This window comes from Eretmochelys imbricata, chromosome 2 (genome assembly GCF_965152235.1).
Source record: "Eretmochelys imbricata isolate rEreImb1 chromosome 2, rEreImb1.hap1, whole genome shotgun sequence".
NCBI classification, from domain to species: Eukaryota; Metazoa; Chordata; order Testudines; family Cheloniidae; genus Eretmochelys; species Eretmochelys imbricata.
Window position 1 is genome coordinate 111,946,639 of NC_135573.1, and position 23,308 is coordinate 111,969,946.

The window sequence follows — 23,308 nt, forward strand, 5'->3', positions numbered from 1 at the left end:
TTTACATTTGGAAACTCACCTAACCCTATGGATGGTAGAAACAAACAAAAATCATTAGGCTCTTTGGCATTTCCAACATATATTGGAAAGTTCTATCCTTGGTGTTCGCTGATCTCCTTCTCTGTTGGACTACATTACCTCTTCCTGGAATGCAGAAGTTTTGCCAACAAATTACAGTAACATAACCCACAATATGATCCTTGGAATTCTACGTTGGGTGGCATTTAGTTTCTGCATCTTTTGCCATTACTAAAAACGATGGACAATCACAGGTGATGGGAGGAATCTGGGCAGAAATTGCAGTAAAGGAAAAAGTTACATTAAAATGTCTCTCTTTTTTTCCCCTTTAAAAAGCTTGGAGGTATCCTTCCCCCTTGTGTGACCTGCACAAACTTGCTGCTGTCACTCCAGTGCCCGCGGCTGGCACAGGAAAGCCAGGTTCCCTCTCAACCTAAGGTGAGATCACCTGGACAAAGATGATGTGTATGTACTACAATGTTCCAAACTCTAGGAGGAAACCTTTTGTGTTGTCATTTATTGTAGCAACGGACCCAGGCAACTGCGTGAGTCCCTAGTGACCGTGCAAAGCCGAGCTCCTCCTGGACCTTCAAACCAAGAGAAAGAGGTGGTCACAGTCTTGCCATGGGCTGCGGCAGTTCGAGCAAGGTAGAGATGGTGCAACCATCAGTCAAGGAGTTGCCAAATGGCTGGGAAGCCAAGACCCAGGTAACAACTTTTCCCAAGCAGATGGGGAACAGAATGTTACAGGAGAAGCCTGAGTGGGTAGGTAGGTCGGTAAGTAGGAAGAAAGAAAAAAAGCTCCCTTTGGGCAACTCTTTATATCAGCCCTTAACACAGAGTTTACCCAAGCTGGTGCAAGCCTGGCATTGCAGGGGCACAGACAAGGCGGACTGTATGTCTGTGGATATGAGTTTATTGATTTTAACGATTCTTTATGGGGGTTGGAAGGGTTTTTTAATACGCTCCCTCACTCCTCTAAATAAGGGTGCTAGATCCCTTTAGTTGCACCTTCCACATCAGTGATGAATGATCACGTATGTGTAGGTCAGTCTGACCCAGAAGATTATATATTACAATACCTGAGGGGACTCTGGAGTGGCATGTGCACATGAAGATGGTATGTTGCATATTTGCCCACCTGCTTTGAGAGGTTACATTGTGCTACGGGAGTGGACAATGAACTCGCCACCACATGCAGGGAAATTTTTTTAGTTTCATTGGGTTCAATGGTGTGTTCTGTATGCAGCAGGTGCGCAACTTCCTTTACAGGGTTTGTGTCCTATCCTTGAAGGAAGTTGCAAATGTGTCCTGTGTCATCCTCCTCTTAGAAAAGAGGAAGGGCACGAGTGCAGGAGAGTGGCACTCCGAGCAGCATGTAATGGGGAGAGTCCGGTTGCAGGCGTTGCCCTGTCACCAGCCTTGTCAGTACCAGCTGCACACTGTCATGGACACAGCGTAACAGAGGGGCACAGAAATTTTGCCCAACCAAGGGCTGCCTTAGCCACTTGCTGGGATCGTGCTTAATTGCCATAAAATGGAGCACACGATTGTTGCCCTTCTTGCTATTGCAGAGTTACAACCAAAAGCATAAATAAATAAAATACATTTAGGGCCCAATCCTGCATTCCTTGGACACCCGAAGCTGCCACTGAGTTTAGAATGAGGAAGGCATGCAGAATGGCATCCTTAGTAAGTGACAATTTAAGACTCCTGAATGTTTATTGTGGTCACATCTTCCTACATATTTCCAAACAAAGCTTAATTTAGAATTGTCTCAAGACTTTATCTTTTAATGTGATCAAGGACACAGCCAGATGTGAGGTCATTGCTTCCGTTCTTGAAATTCTTCTTCATTTCATTACCATAGCTGATAATCTGTGAGAAAATATGGCTCACTGTCAGGACATTTCAGGAGCAGCACAGATGCGCAGAGCTGGGTTCTGCTCCGCTCTAAGCCTGATAGTTTTATGGAGCTATTTTAGGAACCGTCTGCTTATAAATGGCATTAAATTTCCCAAAGTGCCTTTCTCATGTATTTATTTCTTTTTCTTGCAGGCTAATAATGACCCATCTCAGAGAGCAGCTGGCTCCACCCTTCAGGATTGGTCCACTGTGTCAAAAGCCAGCTTAAACAGTGGAGTAAAACTTGATGAACTCAGTGGGGGAAATTCACCTGGGGAAGGTCCGGAAAGGTTACCTTCTCTTAGAGAAAAAAATAACAGGCAAAACACAGGTAAACAACCAAAAACCTCATAGCAACCAAAAGGAAGGAGATACAGAGCCATTCAGCCCTTTGAGCCCACTGCTGCAATCAGTTACTACACAGTGCATTGTAATGTCCCATTGACTCCAAGCATTTGCAGGGCTGCTCTCCCTAATCAGTTATTCAAATCTGACCCAAGTCAGTAATATCCAATTACCGGTTTTTCCTCTGTGTGACTCAATTCTCACAATTGTAACAGACAGTAATTTTCACCCTTGTTGAAAGGCTTGTTGAATGGATTGTGGAGAATGAACTCCCACATCGCTCCTACAAAAGGTCCCGTTCCTCCCAGACAGGGTTGTGACATATTGGCATTGACCCTGCCAGTGTTGTTCCGGTTTTGTGGCTAAACAGGGGAGTAGTTTGGCCTTTCACATGCACTAAATTCACATTAAAATTAAGGAACAAAATGGAAATAAACATTTAGGGGCAGATCCTCTGCTGGTGAAAACTGTCATAGCTCCAGTGAAGGCAATAGAGCTATGTAAATTTACACCAGCCGAGGATCTACCCCAGACTGTGTAAGTGCAAAAGGGAACATTCAGCTTTGGCCCTTGTATAAGTTTAAGATACTTTAGCAGTGGTAAGAGTTGCTAAACTAACAGCAGACATTGGTACACATTAAAACACTTATTTTGCCGTTTAAATCCCCTATTTGCCTGTCTTCTAAGTACTAAGAATGGTTTGAATTTCATAAACATACTTAGTCAAACTGAAAGTCTAAAGTAACTGTTCTTTGTCACAAGCAAGGTCTGTAATAAAACAGTGTTTCCAAGTGAACATTAAAAGAATAAATACTGGAGTTTGTTGCTTTTTAAAAACAACTTAAATTCCATTCCCATGTCTCTTGATTTCCTCCACTTTAAAATTAAACAGCTCTATTTGCCTGAGAACTTTCTGTGTAAGATATATAGCTAGATTGATAAATCTAAATGGGTAAAATTGTGTTTTGGGGTAACATGTTTTTTACACACACACACACACACACACACACACAATTAAGGAAATACGTAAGTCAAAGTCGTTACAGCAAACTTTATTTGCCCTCACTGAAAATACTTGGAGCCCTTCAATAGAAAAATGCTATGTAAGCACAAACAATTATTACTAGCATTCACACTCTGAGGGTTGAGTGCTTTATAAATATGGATTGTAGTACTAATAATTTAATTCATATTTTGTGATAAACATAATGTTTTGGTTATGTTTAACTTCATATTTGTCCCTCTCTCCACTGTTGAAATCATACAATTAAACATTGCTTTATATTTTACATAATGAATCATAGTTTTGATCACAGTAGTAAGTGAAATATGTTGAGAAAATGTCAATGTGATTACATCTTTTGTCATTTTTCTTGCTATATTTAAAATACTTTTATGGGGCCTATTATAATGGGCATTATACACATTTCCTAATTTTTTGTTACAGAACAACCAAATATAATTTTTGTTCCCAAGACATCAAGGTCCTGCATTCCAGAAAGTTTGCTGAACACACAAATGCATGCTTGTTTTTCACACACACTATTGAGTATGCTCCCATATATACAACAGCACGCAGACAAAGGGTTTTCCTTACCTGCACATGTGTGCCTGCGAACACACTGGCCAAAAATTGCTAAGCTAGTCATAGAGTGTCACTCATTTAGAAATATAAAGTAAAAGAGAATAAAAGACCAATGATACTTTTGAGATTACAGTTCAGAGGGGGTCTTCAAAAGGAAGTTGGGAGTGGCTAACTCATTGCTTGGAAAATGTTAATTTTAAAGGGGTATGTCATAATCATACAGCTAAAGGCAGCCTAGAATTCCTCCTTACGTGTAAGGGGTTAAGAAGCTCAAATAACCTGGTTGGCACCTGACCAAAAGGACCAATGGGGAAAGAAGATACTTTCAAATCTGGGGACGGGGGGAGGCTTTGTTGGTGCTCTTTGTTTGTGTGTTCTCTGGGGAAGCAGAGAAGCATCAGGTCAGAAAACTCCTTCTCCTAAAATCATCCTAAAATGAGTCTCAATATTGCAAAAGAGTAAGTAAATAAGGCAAGGTGCGTTAGATTATCTTTTGGTTTTAGCTTTTGAATTTTCCCTGTGCTAAGAGGGAGGTTTATCCCTGTTTTTTTTAACTTTAAAGTTTTGCCTAGAGGGGAATCCTCTGTGTTTTGAATCTGATTACCCTGTAAAGTTACCTTCCATCCTGATTTTACAGAGGTGCTTCTTTTACTTTTTTTTCTTTATAATAAAGTTCTGTTTTTTAATAATCTGGTTTACCTATTTGGTTGGTAGATTATTCTCAAGCCTTCCCAGGAAAGTGGGTGGAGGGGCTTGGGGGAATATTTTAGGGAAACAGGAACTCTAAGTGGTCCTTTTCCTGAATCTTTGTCTAACTCACTTGGTGGTAGCAGCAGTACCCATCCAAGGACAAGGAAGGATTTGTGCCTTGGGGAAGTTTTTAACCTAAACTGGTAGAAATAAGCTTAGGGGGTCTTTCATGTGGGTCCCCACATCTGTACCCTCGAGTTCGGGGGGGGGGGGGGGAGGGGAACCCTGACAGGGTATTACCCAATATGGCCCTTCGTTAACTGAAAGAGTACATATCCTTTTAGCCCACTTAGTCTGTGAGCACATAAGCCTGTTTTTGCTGGCACATTTTTGGAAGCTGGTTGGAAGGCTGGCCCCCTATGATTTTTCGGTGACAGCTTCAGATGATTGCTAAAGTCATCTTTGGGCAGGTATGATCTCAATATTCTGAAAAACTAACCCTGTACAGGCTTACTGTTCTTGTTTTCTCACAATAAAATACATCAATCGGATTTTCACACCACTCATGAAAAAGTGACAGATGTCAAATAACTGTGATTCTGATGTGGTCCAAGTCATCTCATAAAAGCCCTCACTTTTGCTAATGTAGATGGTGTAATTGCAAACCAAGGGATGCAAACCTGATCTATCTTGGCAACAAAGTGCTTCCTTGTTTATCATTCATGTCTAATGTGTGGAAACCTAACAGCAGTTTAGAAGGGTTATCAAAATATTTTTTATTCTTAATTGCTGTTTATAAATATATAATTAATACAGAAAACAAATGTAATCAGACGCAAGTGTATACACTTTCTTACAATGAAATATAGGTCCTGGAAGCATGTGAAAGGTTTTTGTTTCTGTTTCATAGAGGGCAATGATCTATAGAAAGCTCATTGTTAATGGATAATCTAATCTCATCCAAAACTGGTAGAGTTTTCTAACTGGCTCAATGAATCTTTTAAAATCTGAATTACAAGGACTCACTAAGGCCCAGTTCAGGACAGCATGTAAATATTGACTTCCATGGGACCTCAGCATATCCTCAAGTGCAAGTGCTTTCCTGAATAGGGATGCTTTCCTGAATGTTGGCCTAAGAGGCCACAGTGTGCAATTCATCCGATGCAGAGGGCCAGCACAAAGCCAGTGCATCAGTTAAGACCACTTAAAACCTTAATGCAGAGTTTAAGTGATGCATAGGGCTTTGTGCATTGGGCACCCTCAGTAAATAAATACACGGAGAAGTTACAGGATTGGAAGTGACATTGAAATTAAATTGGTGAATTGATCTCAGCTCTGTGAGAGTAATAATTTTAAACATTTTCTTTTTAAAGACATCATGTTACTCAGTGGTGGATTTGTCAATAAACCGATGCACTTACAGGAACGGGAGAGGCAAAAGTCATCAGATATCCTTGAGGAGCTGATGATGCAGGGAATAATCAAGAGCCAAAGTACAACTTTTAGAAATGGAGAAGCAGATGTCAAGGCAAGTATCTTATCAATGCCATTCAAAACCTTCGACAATCACTAAAGACCTGATCATGCAACGAGCTCTATACTGATCCATCACTGCACCCACACAGAGCCCATTGCAATTAGTGCAGCTCTGTACAAAACTCCTTTCAAGAGAGGGACCTACATGATTTAGAAATAAGAAGTCGGATGACAGGAAATATACTATTAAGAAGCTAATTTTAATGCAGAGGAAGCTCACCGATAGCTCAGTGTTTGAGCATTGGAGTGCTAAACCAGGGTTGTGAGCTCAATCCTTGAGGGGGCCATTTAGGGATCTAGGCCAAAAATTGGGTATTGGCCCTGCTTTGAGTAGGGGGTTGGACTAGATGACCTCCTGAGGTCCCTTCCAACCCTGAGATTCTATGACCACAACTTTGTTAATTTGTTTGCACACCCCCATGCTGGCCTTAGGTGGGGAGTTGCGCTGATTGTCCATTGTTAGAAATGCTCACTGGAAATTGAATATCGCTGAATTGTTTCTCAAATCAGCAAATATGTGGCAGAAGTTAATTGACATCATCTACTTTCAGTCTTACTATTTGGGGTTGACAATTACAGCTAAATCAAGATTTTATCAAATATCTGAGTCTCTAAGTAATCCACAATTCATGTCGGATCCCACATCCAAAATTTATTTAAAAAATGAAATTCATTTTTATGAAACACAGATTTGAACAAAATCTGTATCACTATTTATTTTAGTAAAATACGGTGCTGCTTTTCCCTCCTGTACCTGCAAAATTTCTTTTTCCTGTCAAACATTATTCTAGGGACTAGATTCAAGATAAGCTCATGGATATCCACATGTAAGGGAAAGGAAGTTCACAAGAAGCTCATGGACAGTTTGTGGATACAAACAAAATGTGATCAAACCACTGGTGGTTCATGGACACAGCTCAAACCCAAACCAAGAATAGTTTTCAGTAGTTTTGTGGTTTGAGGCAAACCATTCACCCAGCTCTAGTCTTGACTACTTGTGTAATTAAAGAACTAGAGCTTTGTACAAGAAAAAGTACTTGGGTACTTGCTTATCCAGATTGCAAGTCTGGGCATGGAAGGAGAGAATGCCCTGTGCAACATCTCTTCCCCTGGGCAAGCAGCTGGAGAGTGGATGGCTACAGCCCTAAATCGATGTTGAGGGTTTCTGTGGAGTTTGAAGGATTAGGTTTGCCTAGCCTCCCCCCAGCAGGTTTTTGCATATCTGAATGGGGTTTGCCTTCCTCTGATCCCCTCTCTGGCTAAAGTTGGTTGCATTTTTTGTTCATCACCCAAGTGAGTGCTGTCTGTTCTATTGTTTTTTTCACACTAATAGCTACTCAAACATTCAGATTACATGTAGCATTTTATTGACTTCAGCTAACCTTTATCTGTTCTCCTTTGACGTTTCTTTGTTTGTTTCCCGCAAGGATATATTTTTTTTAAATCAATAAAATTTTTTATTGGAGGGAGCAGTTTTCATTTCTAGCCATCTTATCACTTAATATTTTAATTTGGAGCTGGGTCTGCTTCCTTCCTGCGCAGCCTGACAGCGGGAACACAGATTTGTCACGAGGGAGTTAACTATCAAATATTCCTCAGTTGCATTGGAGAACTTGGCCTGCACTACATCCTGTAAGAGCAATCTCCTCTGAGACTACCCACTCCATCGTAGCTGTAAAGTAGCTGATTGGGAACATAATCCCAAAGGGGTATTACCAGAGAGTGTCTCAGAGACTGAATTCTGGGTGGGTGAGGTTCTGTGGCCTGTGATATGTAGGAGGGCAGACTCTATCGATCTGTCTCAACCCTCACCTGGTGTGGGCTATCTCCAGGATGAAAGTTCATTCTCCCATGCCTGTTCTCTCTGTGACCTCCCCATTGTCAATAACTGTGGGGTTACTTTGGGATGAGAAAACTGGATGGGGACCAGTTATCCATTTTCCAAACAGATATCAAATGGCAACAAGTTTCTGTCACTTCTGAATTCCAACTAATAACCTCTGGTGAAAAGATCTGTATTCTATTACTAGTCCCCTGAGTCATCGAGTCACCAGCTGTTCTCCATGTCCACTGAAGGAAGGACAAGAAGTCATGGGCTTAATCTACAGCAGGGCAGATTTAGGTTAGATATTAGGAAAAAAATGTTCTAACTATAAAGGTAGTTAAGATCTGGAATGGGCTTCTAAGGGACACTGTGGAATCCCCATCATTGGAGGTTTTGAAGCATAGGTTAACCAAAGTCAGGGATGGTCTAGGTCTAGGTCTTGATCCTACCTCAGTGTGCTAGACATGGACTAGTTGACCTCTCAGAGTGCCTTCCAGCACTGTGTTTCTATGATTTAAAACTGGATTTGGATCACCCAACATTTGGGGATATTCAGATCTGAAGTTTTGAGCTGCCCTGGCACAAATGCAAGGGGCACTTGCAAAATCTAGAGTCAGCGCTAGAATCATGGAAGGAGAGGAAAGAAGTGCACAACACACATGAACAAGACACCACTGTGAGAGACTTGCACAGCTGGTTTCAAGAATAGTTTGCAGAGAAATATTGAAGACTGAGCCATCCCAGCAGGAACCCATCCCTTCTGTGCTTACATGCCTAATCTCAACAGTTTACACACCCTTTAGGCCTTGTCATGTGAGCGAGCAGGGACAGCAAACCCTGGCAAAAATCCCCATGTATCCCCCCACGCATTGCCTTTGCCTGCCCAGTGGGGAGGAGGGTCTCAGGGCTTCAGCCCTGCAAGACGCACCTGCTGGGGCTCAGGTCTTCATCCCCGTGGGGCGCCCCAAGCCCCAGCAGGTGCCTCCCACAGGGCTGAGGCCGTGAGACCCCCTTCCCTGGGGGGCTGAGGCCCTGAGGCCTGGCAGGCGTCCCCCTCCAGGGCTGAAGCCCCAAGGCTGGGCAGGTGCCCTCCAGCTTTTGAACTTCTGAAGACAGTCATATGTGGCTCGGAGGGTCAGTAAGTTTGGCCACCCCTGTTTTATAGCATTTCCCATAGTGCTCTTATTGATGCAGCTCCGCCTGTGGGGTAGCAATATTGGGAGTCATCAGTGTTTTAATCACCACATTGTCTTTCCCTGCACAGAGCAGACCTAGGTGAGCCTGTGGTTAAAATACCCACTGACTAGATAGCCCTGTATTCTAAGCATTCCTGCCATCAGTGGAGCTACACCATTGATAGAGACAGCGAGAAATGTTATGGCAATAAATGTCAGAGAGAGCCACTCTCTGCTACAATATAAATTAGTCAATTGAATTCTAACAGGAATCATAGAACCAAGAGAACTACTTAAAATACTGATAACCAAGTTGCACTGCATTGATATATCCCCCAGGTGATGGTTTTTCAGCATTTCAGCACAAAAACATAACCATCATCAATACTCGAGTCAAGAGAGGATAGATTTTCCTCCCTGTGCTTTGAAAGAGTTTAGCTGAGTTTATCTATGAAGAGGTTTCTTCCTCTTTCAGGAACAGTCACATTAAAACTTTTGTCCAAAACTCACACTCCCCTATTTCCCCCCAACCCTTGCCATTTATACAGGAAGGCTGAACACTTAAAAAATTATTATAACTAAATCATTAATAGCAAAATACCCACTTTCCAAATCTGTTTTAGGAATAAACACTATCTCATTAAGAGAGAAGCTAGAATAAATTAACCGGAAAGCTATGGATTTCAAGTAGGGCAAACTGCAGGTATTTGATTCACTTATTATAAGTTCCTAATTGTCAATAGACTGTGTTCCTCAATCATGTTAATATTTCCTCTTTGTCCATTATTGGTGTCATTCATTTGTGGACTCCTTGAAACCCATTATGATATCCCCTTACTGAGGAATCCAGCTGGGAGATAAGGTTGTTTTTTTTTCCCTGATTTGTGAGAATGCTGGGCAAGTTGGGAAGTGTTCTGCTGTTTGAATTTCCTGTTTAGTTAGAGTATGTATTCCCCATTCACCATTTTTATGGTCTCCACACTTAAGTTTGGATAGAAGAAATAGCTGTTGAGATTGTAAACAGCAATTCAGAACACTTTAGTGCTGTGGAGTCCGATACAACTTATAACAACAGTTTAAATGAAGCATTCTGACAAGCAGAAATCTCTCTCAACAACTTTCAGCCTTTGAAACATAGGGGTCCTATTCAAATCTCATTTATTCCAATCACTGCCTGGATTTTCACCTATGTTTAATGAAAAAACTATAAGACTTTTTCACATTTTGCATTGAGGGTTGGTTGCATTTTGCCCTCCTAAAGCTAAGAGCATGAATTAAAACTTGCTGTGGTATACAGCATGGAGTTTGTGGGGAGGAGGAGGATTGCAAACAGGAATTGGAATTTTTTGCCCCAGCCTCTCAGTTATGCTGGCACTCTACAGTACAAATAAGAGACAAGTATAACAGGGCCTTCCCAAACCCAATATCAGACCCTGCCTCTGTCCCAGTTTCGGGCCCTGGTACTCTAGTGTTTCCACTTTTGGACACTGTTAGAATGGCCTTCTTCGTGAATGATAAGACGACCATTTTCAGAGCATCATTTTGTCCCATTTTAGGTTTTTATGACAACTGAACATGTCACAGAATCATAGAATATCACGGTTGGAAGGGACCTCAAGAGGTCATCTAGTCCAACCCCCTGCTTAAAGCAGGGCCGATCCACAATTAAATCATCCCAGCCAGGGCTTTGTCAAGCCTGACCTTAAAAACTTCTAAGGAAGGAGATTCCACCACCTCCCCAGGTAACGCATTCCAGTGTTTCACCACCCTCCTAGTGAAAAAGTTTTTCCTAATATCCAACCTAAATCTCCCCCACTGCAACTTGAGACCATTACTCCTTGTTCTGTCATCTGCTACCACTGAGAACAGTCTAGAGCCATCCTCTTTGGAACCCCCTTTCAGGTAGTTGAAAGCAACTATCAAATCCCCCCTCATTCTTCTCTTTTGCAGACTGAATAAACCCAGTTCCCTCAGCCTCTCCTAATAAATCCTGTGCTCCAGCCCCCTAACCATTTCTGTTGCCCTCCGCTGGACTCTTTCCAATTTTTCCACATCCTTCTTGTAGTGTGGGGCCCAAAACTGGACACAGTACTCCAGAGGAGACCTCACCAGTGTCGAATAGAGGGGAACGATCACGTCCCTCGATCTGCTGGCAATGCCCCTACTTATACATCCCAAAATGTCACTGGCCTTCTTGGCAACAAGGGCACACTGTTGACTCATATCCAGCTTCTCGTCCACCGTAACCCCTAGGTCCTTTTCTGCAGAACTGCTGCCTAGCCATTCGGTCCCTAGTCTGTAGCGGTGCATTGGATTCTTCCATCCTAAGTGCAGGACTCTGCACTTGTCCTTGTTGAACTTCATCAGATTTCTTTTGGCCCAATCCTCCAATTTGTCTAGGTCCCTCTGTATCCTATCCCTACCCTCCAGCGTATTTACCTCTCCTCCCAGTTTAGTGTCATCTGCAAACTTGCTGAGGGTGCAATCCACACCATCCTCCAGATCATTTATGAAGATATTGAACAAAACTGGCCCGAGGACTGACCCTTGGGGCACTCCACTTGATACCGGCTGCCAACTAGACATAGAGCCATTGATCACTACCCGTTGAGCCCGACAATCTAGCCAGCTTTCTATCCACCTTATAGTCCATTCATCCAGCCCATACTTCTTTAACTTGCTGGCAAGAATACTGTGGGAGACCATGTCAAAAGCTGTGCTAAAGTCAAGGAACAACATGTCCACTGCTTTCCCTTCATCCACAGAGCCAGTTATCTTGTCATAGAAGGCAATTAGATTAGTCAGGCATGACTTGCCCTTGGTGAATCCATGCTGACTGTTCCTGATCACTTTCCTCTCCTCTAAGTGCTTCAGAATTGATTCCTTGAGGACCTGCTCCATGATTTTTCCAGGGACTGAGGTGAGGCTGACTGGCCTGTAGTTCCCAGGATCTTCCTTCTTCCCTTTTTTAAAGATGGGCACTACATTAGCCTTTTTCCAGTTGTCCGGGACCTCCCACTATCGCCATGAGTTTTCAAAGATAATGGCCAATGGCTCTGCAATCACATCCGCCAACTCCTTTAGCACTCTTGGATGCAACTCATCCGGCCCCATGGACTTGTGCACGTCCAGAGCTTTTCTAAATAGTCCCGAACCACTTCTTTCTCCACAGAGGGCTGGTCACCTCCTCCCCATGCTGTGCTGCCCAGTGCAGTAGCCTGGGAGCTGACCTTGTTCGTGAAGACAGAGGCAAAAAAAGCATTGAGTACATTAGCTTTTTTCATTGTTCATGAGTTTTTGGTGCATCGTTTGCATGCAAAAGGTCTCTTCAGTAGATCAAATTTCTTCCATTATTGTCACCTACTGATTTCCTCATCCACCTCAGTCACATTAAGTGAGTCATCCTCCATACTAATTGCATTACTTGATTCTTCTGACATGGAGGCCTGACTTGCAGAGTTATTTGTGATAGAATCTGGTGACTGGATGACTCAGGGGACTAGTAACAGAATACAGATCTTTTCACCAGAGGTTATTAGTTGGAATTCAGAAGTGACAGAAACTTGTTGCCATTTGCTATCTGTTTGGAAGATGGATAACTGGTCCCCATCCAGTTTTCTCATCCCAAAGTAACCCCACTGTTATTGACAAAGGGGAGGTCACAGAGAGAACAGGCATGGGAGAATGAACTTTCATCCTGGAGATAGCCCACACCAGGTGAGGGTTGAGATAGATCGACAGAGCAGCGTGGGGTTGCACAACTGCTTCCTACAGGCATAAACAGCAGAATTCAGTCTCTGAGGTTGTCAAACACGACTTCAGTGTCACAGCAGCAACCACTATACTCAGCAATAGATAGCTACAAGACTGGGCTGCTAATTTGCATATATTGAAAACCAGCACTACATTTTTAAAGCGATTATAAAGTTACAACAAAATCTTTTATAAGCCTCTTCAGTTTCAGTTGCTTAATCTTCCCAATACATGGGGTCTGACTGTACTGTCCTTACTAATATGGATGAGACAATGAAACTATCACTTCAGTAAGTTATCACCTACAGGAGTAAACTGCATAATTGAGTCTTTAGTTATTTAATAAAAAGAAAAGGAGTACTTGTGGCACCTTAGAGACTAACCAATTTATTTGAGCATGAGCTTTCGTGAGCTACAGTGAGCTGTAGCTCACGAAAGCTCATGCTCAAATAAATTGGTTAGTCTCTAAGGTGCCACAAGTACTCCTTTTCTTTTTGCGAATACAGACTAACACGGCTGTTACTCTGAAACTAGTTATTTAATGTGTCACTGCTTCCAGCCTTTTTTATGTCCAAGTTAACCACTTAATTTCTTCACAAAGAGGCACGAAGGGGCTCAGCACAAGTGGAATGAGACTCAGCTCCTTCCAGTGCCAGCTCCCACTGCACTCATGATATTGTCATTTTTTTTAAAATGTCTTTCGACAGAGCGAAGCCCTGGAAAAGCCACTAAAGAAACCACCAGCCAAGCTGGAAAAGCTTAAGATCGAAAAGAAGGAAGTGAATGCTTTAACAATGAAGGACATTAAGAATTCTGCCGAAGAAAGAAGCGAGGTAATTTAATTTTGCTGCATAGGATTGTTTTGTCTTCTAAAAAACACCTCCCATTTAAAATCTGAGCTAGTGGAGGCTGCATCTCCGAAAAATGCTAGTAAAACATGGACATCAATGTCACAGGAAGGAGCATCCCTCTCAACAACAGATGTCTGCAGGACTGTTAAACTTTTCTGTTTTTCAGTGTTTGAAGACTGTGCTGAAGATAGGGACAAAAAAGGAGAATTCTAGAATAGCATTTTTCCATTTTCTGCAGCAAAATACATAAAACCCAGTTTTTGAGAGACATTTTATTTCTTTTGTGCAAACTGACCAAATTCTGAATCAGTTGGAGTAAAATTCCAGTTAAACTCAGACGGAAAGGTAAAAGCAACTGTTAAAGTGTGTGTTCAAATACAGTTTATTCCTACCCCCCCCCCCCACCCCATTACAAAGCAATATATTTTTCAGACTAAAGAAGAGCAACCGAAAGAAAGACTTCAGAGTAGGAGACTTTTTCCAGCAATTGCCCATCAAAATATAGCTGAGCTGAATGAGGAAGGCTATTCAACTTCTGAAGGTCAAGAAGATACAAAAATTGTTCAGCCTTTATCATTCAACCTGGAGACAGAGTCTCTGCTGGAGAAGGAAGAAATAGCTGTCGAAATTGTAAACAGCAATTCAGAACACTTTGGTGCTGTGGAGTCTGATACAACTTATAACACCAGTTTAAATGAAGCATTCTGACAAGCAAAAATCTCTCTCAAACACATTCAGCCTTTGAAACGTAGGGGTCCTATTCAAATCTCATTTGTTCCAATCATCGCCTGGATTTTCATCTATGTCTAATGAAAAAAACAATAAAACTTTCTCCCATTTTGCATTGAGGGTTGGTTGCATTTTCCCCTCCTAAAGTTAAGAGCATGAATTGAAATTTGCTGGGTTACACAGGTATGGAGTTTGTGAGCAGAAGAGGACTGCAAACAGGAAGTAGAATATTTTGCCCCAGCCCCTCAGTTACGCTGACACCCTACAATAAAAATAAAAGACAAATATAACAGGGTTTCTGCAGACCCAGTGTCAGAATCTGCCTCTGCCTCAGTTTCCCCACTCATATTAGAGAGTGAGTCACCTTGGTGTCCAGTGTGTTAATGAAGCTCCCACCAGGGTCCATATTTCCTTCCTTGTTCTGAAGGATGCATCCATGGTTCAAATACAATCATAGTTCAACATCAATCACGACAGGTAAACCAGGTCCCGCCACTTGGCCTCAGAGAGTTGTTGTTGCTGCTGCCTATGGAGCAGGCATCCCCAGACATCTCTTTCACCTAGCTGGTGTGTGGCTTTCAGGTCCTTTCCCTGACTCAGGGTCTCCTACAGGAGCCTCTCAAGAGCTCTCCCTCTTAGTGAGACGTGTGCTGGCCTTTCATCTCACACAGTTGGGAAGCAGGTGATTAATCGCAGGTTGGGGCTAAGCCCACCTCCCTAGAGGGGGCATCCTACCCTGTGACAACAAGTTTACAATCTAACTGTAGGTGTGACAACAATTGAAAGTAACAAAAAAGATGAGGAGGGAGGGGCAAGGAAGCGCTCAGGTTAAAGTAGTGACCTGGTTACTCCGTCTTGGCATTACACACCTTGATGCTTCCATTAAAATCATGTTTTTAATTTATTAGGAAGGCATGTGGGAGATTTCTTTGTTTAGGGAGGACGTGAGTGAGGAGAGAGTGGTAGGTTAGCAAGTACGGAGTGGGAGGGAATTGTAGCCCAGGGCCATGTGTAAATAAAGAAAGGCAAATTAAGGGTAAGGGGTTGTAACAGGGGTGGTGGAATGGGATAGTAGGCAAGGCCAGAGTGGGGTATGGCCCTGATGTAAGAACAAGAAGTTTGAACCTAAAGTGAAGGGCAATGGGGAGCCAGCAAAGGGATTTAAACAGAGGGATGACAGGGTCTGAACAATAGGAAAGGACGATGGTTTTAGTGGCAACATTCTGTGCTGGTTGGAGGGAGGCAATGTGGATATCAGGAGAGCACCAGTGAGAACCAGGGGGCTGGGGCTGGGGCTGGAGATAATTAGGGTACATGATTTAGCCATCAGGAGAGCAGAAGGGCTGGGCTTTTTGTTTGCTATTGTGAGGATTAAGGGGGACTTATCTCTGAATTCTGTCTGAGACCATGATCTCTGTATGTTTAAAACCCTTGTGATGGTCTTTACTCCATTCTTGAATCATACTTCTTGTGGCAAGGAGTGAGGGACTGGTGCCTGGAGGTGTGCCTGTAAATGGGCCAATCACTAAGAACCATCAACAACTGAGTTATGTGGCCCAAGCAGAACAATGGGATGGCTGCAACAGTAAAGAAAGAGACAGTGCCTGGAGCCTACCCAGACCTAGGGGAACTGAAAAGCACAAGGCTCTAGTGCACGGATCCACACACGGCAGCCTGGTGTGTGTCCAACAAGGGGGAGCTCGACCAGGTCTTTGTCAACTGTTGTATCATGGAGGGAGAAAGTGTGAGATTTGGTCATGGACTGGATGTGAGGGAAGTGTAGAAGATTACCCTAGTGTCATGAGAATGAGTTGCCAAAAGGATGAAAGTTTTCAGCAGTGGAGAACAGTAGCAATACTGAGGCGGAAATGCTGATCAGTTGGTAGCAAGCCATCCAAGCTGACGACTGCAGAAAGAATCACAAAGGTAAGACTGAACAGAGACAATTCCAGTGTGGAGAAATAAACTGGAGAGTCCTAGCAAAATGACAATGACTGAACTGATTTGAGCAAATGAGGTCACCCAAGAACTATGTCTCAAGCATGAGCCAAGGACAGAGCCTTCTGGGACTCCCAAAGACAGTGCTAAAAATCATTGGCTATGCCGCCAGAAGTCCTAATGACACACACACAGGAAAGCGCAGCACCAGTGAGGACACATAGTAACTCAAGCAGGGTTCTGCAGTGTGGCTGCTCACTACCAGGCTAGGCTAACCCGAGTGCTCAGACACAGATGCCCCATCACTTGAATTAAACTCTTCAGGGAAGACATACCCTGAAGGAGCCAAGGGAGGAGGAGAGAGCCAAACAAAGTACTGCATAAAGTGACAACTATGAATAATATTAATCTGTACTGGGACCTGTGCTGTTCAACATATACATTAACGATCTGGAAGAAGGGAGTGAACAGTGAAGTGGCAAAGTTTGCAGACAATACAAAATTATTCAAGATAGTTAAGTCCAAAGCAGACTGCGAGGCACTACAAAGGGATCCTACAAAGCTAGGTCACTGGGCAACAAAAAGGCAAATTAAATTCAACGCTGATAAGTGCAAAGTAATGCACATTGGGAAAAATAATCCAAACTATACATACAAAACAAAGGGGTCTCAATTAGCTGTTGGGATCCAAGAAAAAGATCTTGAAGTCACCATAAATAATTCTCTGAAAACTTCTGCTCAATGGGTGCTCCTGTTACGCAATGGATGAGTGCATGGGACTTATAGAGCAGCGCTGAGTGGAGACCGGCTGAGGTTGTGAATTCAAGCCTCACTTAGAACACTGGTTTTCATTAACCAAATGGCTTCGCCCACACATTTAAAAAACAAAACAAAGCAAAAACAGCAGCCAAAAAGGCTAACCATATGTTAGGAACTACTATGAAAGGGACAGAAAATATCATACTACCACTACATAAATCCATGGTGTGTCCACACCTTGAACACAGTGTCCGATTCTGGTCGCCCCATTTCAAAAAGGATATAATGGGAAAGGTTCAGAAAAGAACAACAAATGATCAAGGGGATGGAACAACTTCCTTTGAGGAGAAACTAAAAAGATTAGGGCTGGTGAACCTATAAAAGAGATGACTGAAGGGGAATGTGATAGAAGTCTAATAAAATAATGAATGGTGTGGAGAAAGTGAACAGAGAAGTGTTAGTGACCCTTTTACACAATACACAGCCCAGGAGTCACCCAATGGAATGAATAGACAGCAGGTTTAATACAAACAAGAGGAAGTATGTTTTCACACGACACACATCTAACCTGGGGAGCTCATTGCCATGGCACGTTGTGATGGCCAAAAGTATAACTGGGCTCAGAAAAAGAACTGGATATGTTCACGGAGGATGGGTTCAGCAATGGTCTTAGCCCAGATGGTCAGGGATGCAATTCAATGTTCGGGGCAACCCTAACCTCTGACTATCAGAATCCAGGAGTGGAACACTCCATAATTGCCCTGTTCTGTACATTCCCCTCTGAGACTGTGGTATGGGCCACTGTCGGAGACACGATACTGAGCAAAATAGACCATGGTCTGACTCAGTATGGCAACTGTTATGTTTCTGTGTTCTTATAGTAGTAGTCTATTTGAGTACAAGGCAGTAAAAGTGAAAAGTTGTAACAATTTTAACAATGCAGCATATGCAATGTTAAAAAGTCTTTCAAGAAAGCCTACTAGCAGAATACAATCGCTTTAGGAAATGATCAGAATGAAGACTCAGAACAATGCGTAGATTTTCTTTATAAATATTTATGACACCTGTTTTTGGTATCCATCTCAGGAGGTTCTATCGAATGCCACAATTCAGTAATGCATGTTTTGGAAAATGTTTCTTTTTTTTTAAAAAATAAGAAACTGCTGAGCTTTTTATACCCTTCTTATAAATGGAAGATGCTTTAAATGTACCAGGTGTGAATAAAATACAAGTAAATTCATAGGTATGAAACACATTTTAAAACTCATTTGAACTTAGAAATCATTTCAAAATAAAGTTTAAATATCTCTCTTGGAAAAATATGTGTGTGTGCATATATTTATATATAAAGATTTAAACTGCTATTTATTTATTTATTTATTTATTGAATTATGTAAATAATTATTTGAAACCTGATCTAACTCCCACTGAAGTCAACCTGAATCTTTCCATTTACTTCAGTGGAAAGTGGATTGGGCCCTTGATACACAAAAGAATGGTTACAGAGGATGAAGCTAGTTTCCTTTGGGGCTTAACTGTAAATGGTTATGTAATACTGTCACCTTTCCTTCTTACTTCTGCACTGGTAAGTGTAGAGAATGGAACATAACTTTTGAAGAAATCATTCATCAACTCGCTCTGTAAATATTTATTTACATCATAGATGTTTCTTTGGAATTCAGAAGAATTCTCAAACAACTGCTATAAATTAGGTGCCAACATTAAGTGTTGTCAAAATTTAGGGTGACCAGATGACAAGAACAAAATATCGGGACACATGGGGGGGCAGCCACAGGCTAACCCCCTCACCAAGGCTGACTCTTGGTTTTTTGCCTCCCCAAGCAAAAAAAAAAAAAAAAGCCGTAGAGCCGCCGAAGTAAAATATTGGGACAAATGACGCAGGACAAACAACTAAATATCGGGACGTCTTGTCACCCTATCAAAATTGCACATTAAAGGCCAGATCTTCAGAGTTTAGCCTCAGTGTTTTTGAGCAAATTTGTATCCACAGTTATGTGTGTCTGCAATTTCCTATCCTATCTTGGTCCCTGATTTGTGGGTGCAATATTGAGATCACAGGAATGGAGACCAAGTAAGGCTAGGCAGAAAATTGGTCTTACATCTTGAAAGGTTCATTTTTCACTATGTTCAAACAAAAATACAAACCCCAAAGGAAAGATAACCTGCTCTAGAATGGACTGCAAGTAAATCAGTGTCTCTATAGGCAAGATATTTACCTCCTCTTCAGTGACCACAGTTGACAGCTGTAGGGGTCATCTATTTAATAGGAAGATTTAACTTAAACAGGAACATATACATATTCCTTGAGTCTGCTTCAAACTAATTTTATTTCCTGTTTAGTGTTAAAGTGTATTCTGTTAATATGCCTCCCTATTTTTTACCAGCCATAACGGTGAGCAATGGGGGGGAAGGGGCGGAGAGGAGTGAGCGGGGTGCAGGATCTTGGGAGGAAGAGGAAGTATGAAGGCTGGGCACAGGGAGAAGGGATGTGGCAGGGGCAGCATAAGGGCGGAGCCTCAGGGAAAAGGGGCAGAGGAGGGGTGGGGCCTCAGGGAAAAGGGCTGGTGGAGGGCCGGAGTTTCAGAGAGAAGGGGCAGCGGAGGGGTGGAGCCTCAGGGGGAAGGAGTGGTGCAGGGAGCCTTCTGCAGCTTCTGGACATCGGTACCAGGATATTGGTTGCAGCCTGCATGGACTGGAGACAGAAAGGGAGGAGAAGGAGCTGTGAGCGTGACCCTGAGAGGAAGACAAAGCCCAGGGCTTCTTGGGCACAATGCTTGCTGGAGTGGCAGGCTTGAGTATTTTTGAGCAAGGAAACTGCCTGCTGTTATTTGTTTCTACCATGTTCAAGGAAACAGGATGCGGTGTACATATTTTGTAAATTAACAAGTTTACACCAAGAAGTTTACACTCATATCATAAATTTCTCATCCTAATGAAAACAACCTTGCAAGGCCCTGAATATTTGGCTAACTCCTCAGGCTAAAGGGGGAACAATAACAGCAACTCTCCCCGCCCCCCTTCCTTATCTATGTAGGAGAAATCTACCAGTATGTGTCACCACAGAGCATATTAACACCATCTCATGGCCATAGCTCTTAAGTTTTTAAAAATTTTCATCTGTTTAAGTAATTGGAGGGCCCATCACCAAGGACAACAATGCACTGCACAATTCAGCAATAACCATGAACGAGACCCAGTAGTTCAGGTGAAAGGGCAGAGTCTGTGTTGCCTCTATGCTTCTGCTAAACCCTGTCTCCTGAAGCCTTGGAAATGACATCAGATGAGCAAGTGTGCATGTGCAGTACTGTACAGCTTTGCAATCAGGACATGGGTGTCCCCTTACCCAGCATTCTTGTCTGTTAGTGCTAGCTGTCAGCTGGGAGAGAGACAGAGTCCACTGGAGCAAAGATGCCCTTTGTCCTCTTACCCCAGAACAACTGTGGCCAGGTGAGAAAGAGCGATCTCCTCAGCCCAGCACCTCCTCACCTCTAGCAAAATTACAGGCTTCTCTTCACTGAAAGCAACCGTTAGCTCAAGTTAACTCCTCTTGTCAGCCTTGCTCCAGCGAGAGCAGCCATGCTGCAAACCAACACTCAAAATACACAGAGAGAGCGGATTAGCAGCACTGAGTGGCCATAGCTACTTCCTATCACGCTCTGAGCTAATTCTCTCAGCTAACCACCTCCGCAACACGGAATCTCTGGTATGATTCATTGTGAGGTACAATATAAATCACACAGTATGTGACATGAATAATACTCCAAGAGATCTACTATTTGCTCTTTTTCTCTCTAGAAGACAGACACTAAATATCACAGAGATTGCCACCAGGACTGTAGCTGCTTCCATACAATGAGCAGCAAGCTCTGTGCTGATTTTGTTCTAAAGCTGATTGGAATCGATCAGCTCTCTCCCTCCCCAGCAGGTGTCACTCTGTTCCAGAGAAACGATACTGACTAGTTTGTAAGTATTTTAGCAAACACATTTAGAAAGCACTGGGATCGTTTTATATCGTGCGTTGCCTCCTTTTTTGAATAGTAATCAAAATTTAGGACTAAATCATGGGACAGCACCATTTGGACACGTACTAGTGCTGCAAAAGTTTGTTTTTGGCCTTTATTCTGGACAGCAGCAGCCCATTGCAAAGCACCCCCTATCTCCTTTTGATAAATTATTCCTATCCAGAATAGGAATTAATCTCCCCTGACAACTTTCCTTATGGAATTTCACAGAAACTCCTGCAGCATTAGCTTCTGATCCACTGTTTCTACCTCCCTTATTGAGAGTAGTGTGTAGTTGCAGACCAGAGACCAAAGGCAGCTCAGTGACGGCCATGGGAGGGGATGCAGAAGATGGTACATAGAGCGGGTAAGTATTCAGCACAAGTGACCCAATTTCTGCTGGGTGAGGGTCAGGATTCTCTGGATCCTTGGGATTTGCACAGGTTTGAGGTTTTCTGACCCTGGCTATGCCACTGTTAATCCCTCTCTCTCTCTCAAGGAAAGAATGCAGCACACCAGCATTGATATTTGGCATTAAATGTATCATTTCCAATTGGAGAAAACTAAATACACACACACAAAATTTGTCCCTCAGCACAAATCACATTCTTCAAGGATACTTAGCTAAAGAAATTCATGAACATTATTTTTGCTACCTGCCACCAGACAAAGGCAACAGATTCCCAGGAATATAGAAAGAAGAATGAAAATTAAATGAAAATTGCACTTAAATTATTGAATTACTATTTCTAGCCCTAGGCCTCCAATAGGCAATTTCCTACCATTTGGCTATATTTTGCCTACAACAAGCCCATCTATTAAAAGGCAGTACTGTATGTGCTGTTAAGGTGACTAGTTTAGGATGGGGGAGGAAAACAAAATTCCTGGGCTAGGTTCTGCCCTCAGTTACATCAGTGTAAATCTAGTGCACACATTACTCTCAGTGGGAATTTTCTGAGATTTACACTGGTGTAACAGAGCAGAATCTGGTCCCCATTGTTTGAAATTTTCAGGCCAACAGCTTTGATTGACTGGCAAGTTCATTTCTAGGCAGATGACAATGGTAGCTCTTTTTTGGACTTGGCTAGAGTTGTTCCCTTTACACTAATATCCTTCCTCTTCAAAGTATATGCATGCCTGTTTTTGGATCTTTCTCCCACATTCCTCACTTAGTTCAGTTACTCATCTCATGTTGTACTTCTCTCTGACCTAGTTCTTTTTCTCTTCAGAATGTGGGTGATTTATTATTCTTTATCTTATCCTTGCATGTCTCAATTACAACCACGCTAAGGGAAAGCATGTCTTGTTTTAAACTCCATTCCTTTTTGGCAGTTCCAATCTGAAACTTCTATTTCACCTGTGGACGTGTAAATGAATTGGCAGTGCACTTTTATAATGCTGCACCAAAGAACCAGATCCAAGCATCTTTGGGGTGGGTTCAAATATGTACCTAGATCAGGATGTGAATTTGGCAAATGACCTCCAACTTCATAATGGCAAGAACAAACCCACTAGGACCTGAACTCCCTCAGACTTTGGGGTGTCCAAAATCTAGATCCAAAATTCTGAAACTTGAGCCTATCTCTCCTTTATAAGCAGATTTAAGGGCCAAGCAGCTGAGTCCCTGTGAAGGGGTCAACTCACATCTGGCGCCTCCTCATGGTTGGGCATGGCGTAGCAGCTCTCCTTCCACTGGGGTCTCCCGCTGGGGGCTGCTCCACCTCTGTGGAGGCCTGCTTCTTCCTTGTGAGTTGGCCCTCTGGCCAGTTCATTTTCAAGTCTCTACCTTTCACAGAGTAGTCTGTGAACAAAAAACAAGGGGAATTAGCACAAACTGAGTTAGTAAGAGAGAGGGGGGAATGCCTTCTGCTCAGGGGGTATCAGGGTCTGGTCCTCTCTTCACTAGCTCAGTGGTCCTCAGGCAGTGGTTGTCAGGGAAGCTCCTGACATCAGTTAGCCCTTTCCTCAGGAGCTGAGGGTTGTGGGTCTGTTCTCTTCCCTGGTCTGCAAACAAGCCACCTGCCCTGTTCTGCTTTTAAGCTCCTCCTCCAGCCTTTGAATGCCTTGCAGGTGGCTGAGCCCAGATCAGCTTCTTAACCCCTTGTTGTCCAGTGTGGGATAAATATACCCCATCACAATCCCCAAACCAGTCATATTACTTTCTAGAGTGCTTACGT

At 42.8% G+C, this 23,308-nt stretch overlaps 1 protein-coding gene across 1 annotated transcript; it reads left to right on the forward strand.

Moving 5' to 3' along the window:
• The first annotated feature begins 258 nt into the window (after positions 1 to 258).
• STMND1 (stathmin domain containing 1) lies at positions 259 to 14,391 on the forward strand. Its single transcript, XM_077808699.1, has 7 exons — positions 259 to 272; positions 618 to 726; positions 2,077 to 2,254; positions 5,917 to 6,065; positions 6,930 to 6,942; positions 13,547 to 13,665; positions 14,065 to 14,391. Exons 1-7 carry the CDS (start codon positions 259 to 261, stop codon positions 14,389 to 14,391), a joined length of 909 nt encoding a protein of 302 aa, XP_077664825.1.
• Positions 14,392 to 23,308: the final 8,917 nt, after the last annotated feature.

Excerpts from the sequence above, each read along its gene's own strand:
- STMND1 (XM_077808699.1), top strand. Across the intron at positions 2,255-5,916 it reads AAATAACAGGCAAAACACAG|ACATCATGTTACTCAGTGGT; the intron begins GTAAACAACCAA and ends TTCTTTTTAAAG. Across the intron at positions 13,666-14,064 it reads CTGCCGAAGAAAGAAGCGAG|TTTATTCCTACCCCCCCCCC; the intron begins GTAATTTAATTT and ends GTTCAAATACAG.